Source organism: Ailuropoda melanoleuca, unplaced genomic scaffold (assembly GCF_002007445.2).
Source record: "Ailuropoda melanoleuca isolate Jingjing unplaced genomic scaffold, ASM200744v2 unplaced-scaffold1522, whole genome shotgun sequence".
Taxonomy (NCBI): Eukaryota; Metazoa; Chordata; class Mammalia; order Carnivora; family Ursidae; genus Ailuropoda; species Ailuropoda melanoleuca.
In genome coordinates this window covers 24,737-30,853 of record NW_023184082.1, presented here as the reverse complement: position 1 = coordinate 30,853, position 6,117 = coordinate 24,737, and the positions used below count along the sequence as shown (strand labels likewise).

The window sequence follows — 6,117 nt, the reverse complement described above, 5'->3', positions numbered from 1 at the left end:
CAAAAAAAAAAAAAAAAAACAGTGGCAGGACCAGATCATGCTCTAGAAACTTGTAGGTCATGGTGAGGCAAGTGGATTTTTTTGATGAAAGACATTGGAGAGTTTTAAGGAAGGAAGTGACATGGCCCCACATAGGTTTTAGAAAACCACCCTGGGTGCTGAGGGAAGAATAGTCTGTGAGGGCCAAGAGGGAAAATTAGGACCATTATCAGGCTATTGCATTAATCTGTGGAAAGATAATGGTGGCTTGGATTAAGATGGTAATGAGAAGAGTGACAAGAAGTGGTTATTTTCAGTTTATGTTTGATTAACTTTAAGACTTTAAGACTTGCTTATCAGTCCAATGGAGAGTAATGAAGGAAATAAAGGAGACAAGAATTTCTGGCATGCACAAGGAGAATTGTGAGCCCATTTATTGAGATAGGCCTGGGAAAGGAGCAAATCTGAGGAAGAAAATCAAGAATTTTGTGTGAACAAGTTAAGACTGGCTGCCTGTTGGACAGCCAAGTGGAGATGGCCCATGGGCAGTTGGATACAGGAGCCCTAGCCTGAAGGTCAGGGATAAACATATAAAAGGGGGAGTCATTACCATATGGAATGTATTTTAAGCCTTTGGCCTAGGTAATATCACATAGAGAGTTAATATACACGAAGCAGAGAAAGTAGCCACGGACTGTGCCTTGGAAAACCAAACAATTTAGAGTTCAGGAAAAAGAGACACCAGCAAAAGAAACCAGAAAGTAGCCGATGATTTAGAAGGCAAACCAAGAGCGGACAATATCCTAGAGGCCAAGTAAAGAAACTGTTTCAAAAGGAAAAGAGGGTGACTTAGCTTCTGGGGAGGGATTTTATTTTATTGATTGATTGATCACAGGGGTAGCACATTTACATAATTCACAAGTCAAAAGGTGTAGAAGTTTATACTATAAACTCTCCCACTCCTGTCCCTTAGCTGCCCTGGAACCCCTCACCGAAGGCTGCAGATTCTTCCAACGAAATTTTAAGCATATACAGGCAAATATGTGTATCCATTAATATTCTAATTTTAGGACTTTTTTTTAACGATAGCAGATTTGAATCATGTTTGTGTGTTGATGGCAATGGTCCATTAGTGAGGAAGAAACTGAGGAAGTAGAAGAGAATGGGAAAATAGTTTTAATAATATGGTAGGCTCAGGAAGTCTTACGTATAGAATATCTTCTGTTCAACAAATATTGAGTACCCATTGCATACTAGTCCCTCTGGTAGAAATACATCAATGGAAACCACAGTCCTTGCCCTCAGGAAACTTGTAATGTGAGTGGAGAAATACACTGCTGAACAGACAGTTATGTGAAAGGAATCAGAGGACGAATGAGAGGACATATCCTTCCCCTCTTTGAAGGAAACAGAGAGCCTTTAAGTCCCCCAGGAGCTGTAGGGGAATTCTTCATAGAGGAAAAGAAATGAAGAGCTGCCCGAATTAGAAAGAGGAGTGAGGGTGTACAGGGCAAACATCATGTAAGCATGTATTATATCCAGCTTATATTTGGCATAGCTATGGCATTTGTCCCTGTACTTGTGGCCCAGTAGAGAAGTGGGAAGGTGCCAAAGACTTCTCGAAAGTTGAATCATAATGTGGAATTTCACATCTATAATTTTGAGCTTTCGTATTGTATCTGTCAGTCTCCGTTGAGTACAACTTGTTAAAAACAAGCTACTGTAGCATCAAAAAGAATCTGTGGAGTATTTAGTACAGTGTTTAGGTTTTTTCTTTATATTTTAGAAGGATTGAAATAGTATAAATTGTAATATTTCAAACATAATTTGACATAGCTCTTTAATAATACTTAACAGACAATGAAACTCATACTTGCAGAAGTAACTTTATTTTCTTCAGCTCTGTTCTTTGCCAATCACACATCGTTTGTGCAAGTCATATATTATTATACTCAGTATAAAATTTTAAGAGTGAGTTATGCATTGGTTTGTAGGAACTAAAGGAGGCATCCCAAATTTTGGCACAGTGGAATACTGGTTCAGATTACGGATTCCCATGGATCAAGCAATTCGGCTTTATCGAGAACGAGCAAAGGCTTTGGGATATATAACATCAAATTATAAGGGGCCAGAGCAAATGCAGTGGGTGAGCTGGTTGGACTTTAAGACGTTTTTATGATACAGAAATTTTATAATATGTCTTTTTATGCCATGCTTTAAACCAAAATCATTTTCTTTCACAGCCATCAAGTGACTCTTTTTAACTTTTTATTTTGAAATAATTATAGACTTACAGGAAGTACAAAAACAGTACAGAGAAGTTCTATGAACCCTTCACCCAGCTTCTCTCAATTGTAACATCTTACATAACTATAGTACCTTATCAAAACCAGGAAATTGACATTGGTACAATACCATTAACTAGAATACAGACCTTATTCGGATTTTATCAGTTTTTACATGCGCTCGTGTGTGTGTGTGTGTGTGTGTGTGTGTGTGTGTGTGTGTGTAGTATTATTTCTGTGCAGTTTTAATCATGTGTATATATTCATGTAACTGCCACCACAAGCAAGATACAGAATTGTTCCATCACCACAAAGGAACTCCCTTGTGCTACCCAGGGTACTTTTGAAAAATAAAATTGCAGTACCCTGAATTGGAAGTTTAAAAGCAGTTCTTCAGAGCAGTATTTGCCAAACTGTGTTTCATGGAGTCTTAATGGGCATACTTCCAAAAGAATTCCATGATTCAATGAATGCAGAAAACACTAAAGTGAGCAAAGTGAAATAGGGTCCTTGACCTCTCACGTATAACAAGAATCCCAAGAGGAAAGCTTAAAGTATGCACTTGAGTTGAATAACAAAGGGATAAAATACAGTTGAAACATTTTGGAATGTCTGCTCAAGTCATAATTATCTTTTTTCATTTGGACCACTGTCACTCCCAATCTATGGGGCTGGGCCCCCACATGCCAGATTTATGTCGGTGGTCCTGTTCTTTCCCACTCTCTACTCTATTATGACTAATGATTCAGGGTATCCACCTGACCCCAGTTAAGCCAATCAGATTCTGCTTTCAAGAGAAAGCAAGATTCTCCATGCTTGGAACATGTAAAATTGGGAGCTGTGGGGCAGCCATCTTCTACCATGTTAACCAGCAAAGGAAAGAAAATGGGTCTGGAGAGAAAGAATAATGAGCAAGCATACAGAGAAAAATGGACACTAGATCAAGTGTAAAATCTGGTGGTTTTCCAGTCCTCTTATCTTCCTAAGCCCACCCACATTTCTGCTATACAGTTTCATGAAAAAACCATATGGACTTACATTAAACTCTCTTTTTATTTGCTAGGTGGAACTAGTTTCCATAATTTTCAATTAAAGAACCATGACTAATATAACATTGATTCCCGAACTTAAGAAAGAATGACACCTATTTCCTAGAAATCATCTTTCTGGGCTAGTATTCTTCAGAACATACATTGGGAAATGCTGTAATGGAAAAGAATTAAAAATATATCAGGTTATTTATTTACTTTTGTAGTTTAATTGTTTTTAGACTCCCATTTTCTGGCTCGGGTGAGTAATTTGTTGGAATTCCAGCTTTTGTGGGTAAATTCGGAGTGAGAAGCAGAGGGGTACTTTTTAAATCATTCCACTTAGCATTCTGTTGCTGAATACAAACCAGCCCTGGGACAGCAGTATTGGGATTCCCTTCTCAGGTTTCTCCTCTCCACACCACCAGATGTCTCTACCGAGGACATTATCAGTTTGGTTCTATTTTGCCTTCTCCAGTAAACATCTGGAGTCTTGGGTTCCAGATGCTCAATCCAGATTCAGAAATGCAGTGAAAGAGGAGCCCCTTTATGGAAAGTAGAGAATTCTCCAACACTAAACTAAACAAGACCCTGGAACACTAACATTTCTTTGTTCCAGGTCATCAGCTACAGTGGGCTTAACAAGTTAATTAGTACAGTTGTTGGTTAAAATACTTATGTGCTGATTATGTGAATAATAGTTTCATAAGGGGCATTAGAGTATCTTCTAGCTCTGCTTTATGATTCCTGTCACTCATCTTTCTTATGAAATGTCCTTCTAATCCTAACTTTTTATGCCCTCCAATGTTTATCTCTGACCCTGTTCTCCTTTTCTTATAGCCGTTGAACTTCAGTATACTGGCTAATCTTAGGCTCATGTATCTGTTTCCCCAAACACCATTGGTTAAGGATGAGGGCCAACCCAGATATAATGAAATAATCTCTCTGGGTGGGCTCCATCAGATTCACTGGATTCTTATGTAAGAGTGAGATGTGATCACAATAGCTGGAGTGGTTGAAAAATTAGCTCTTAATACAATTGTGAACTAGAGGACATTTGTCTTTGGGCCCCTCTGTTCACTTTACTCGTTAGTTATTAAATCGAATTAAAGAATATCAATTCTTGGTTTTATTTTGTTTTAACAACAGTCTTTACATGTATGCTCTGTCATCTATATTTATTGCTAATAGCTTAAGATCACCTGTTCACACATGTTCTAAGGAATATTAGTTTTGACTAAGAATCAGGTCTTTTACTGAGAAATTCACTATGAAATATAAATATATAGCTTTTGTCAATTTACAAAATAATTTTGTTTGGGATTTGACAGCTGCTATTTATCTTTTCATTGTATTATTGCTATAATAAATATATGTATTTTTTTCCAGTCAAGTCAGCAAGCATCCAAAACTGCTCAACTCAGTTCTACTGATTCCACAGATGGCAACTTAAATGAACTTCATATTACAGTAAGATGTTGCAGCCACTTGAAGTCCCGAGCAAGCCACCTTCAGCCACACCCATATGTTGTGTACAAGTTTTTTGATTTTGCAGACCATGATACAGCCATCATTCCCAGTAGCAATGATCCACAGTTTGATGATCATATGTGTTTCCCAGTGCCAATGAATATGGATTTGGATCGATACCTTAAGTCAGAGTCTCTGAGTTTTTATGTGTTTGATGATAGTGATACCCAAGAGAATATATATATAGGAAAAGTCAATGTGCCTCTGATTTCATTGGCACATGATAGGTGTATCTCAGGTAAGCATATTTCTTGAATATATGAAATTGTAAAAACAAACCTAAACTCCACTTCGGTTATGGATATGACTAACCTTCCTAATGTTCTCAGATAATCTTAAATGTTGGGCTTACAGTTTTTTTCCTAGTTATTTTCTTAGTAGTTGTTCTATAGAGTACAATATGTATCTTACCAGGCTAAAATTAATGCTGACAACACCATCAAAATACCAAAAGTCTGCCCCAATATAATTCCATTTCCTCCCCTCTCCTTTGTGCTATTATTGTCATATATTTATATAAACAATGCCTATATATGTTATAAACCCAACAGTACAATGTTGTAATTATTGCATTTTATTACTTTTTGTCTTTTAAAGAAGTCAAGAGAAGGGAGAATATAATTATAGGAGACTTTCACATTAACTTACGTGTTTACCATTTCTGGTATTTTTTTTCCTTTTTTTTCTTTTTCATTTCTGGCATTCTTTATTTCTTCCTATGGATTTGAGTTACTGTCTGGTGTTATTTCCATACCCCAATATAACTTCGTTGCCTCTCTCTCCTTTGTGCTATTATTATCATATACTTTTTATTTTTATATTAGTTCAACAATATAATTTTACTATTATTGTTTTATGCAGTTGTCTTTTAAATCAGTTAAGAGAAGAAATAACAAAAAACATATTTATACTGTTTTTCATAATTACCTATGTGATTACTTTTATTGGTCTCCACTCCTTTGTGTTGATTCGAGTTACCATCTGGTATCACTTTCTTACAACCTAAAGAACTTCCTTTAATATGTCTTGTAACTCAGGTGCCCTGGTAATGAATTCTCTCAGTTTGTTATCTAGGAACATCTTTATTTTGCTTTTATTTTTTGAAGGATAGTCTTGCTGGGTATAATATTCTTAGTCATCAGTTATTTTTTTCTTTTGCACTTTGGGTATGTCAGATGACTAATTTCTGGCATGCATTGTTTCTAATGAGAAATCAGATGTTGATATTATTATGATTCCCTTGTACTTGATACTATCTTCAGGATTTTCTTTTTAGTGTGTGTGTGTGTGTGTGT

General features: G+C 36.4%; 1 protein-coding gene across 1 annotated transcript in view; it reads left to right on the top strand.

The window, feature by feature from the left end:
• LOC100475443 (protein fantom) overlaps nt 1-6,117 on the top strand; it is a 37,303-nt gene that overhangs the window by 22,944 nt on the left and 8,242 nt on the right. Inside the window, exons 10-11 of the mRNA XM_034650281.1 lie at nt 1,974-2,125; nt 4,682-5,060. Of these exons, the coding sequence (XP_034506172.1) occupies nt 1,974-2,125; nt 4,682-5,060 (531 nt within the window). The remainder of the gene's footprint in view (nt 1-1,973; nt 2,126-4,681; nt 5,061-6,117) is intronic.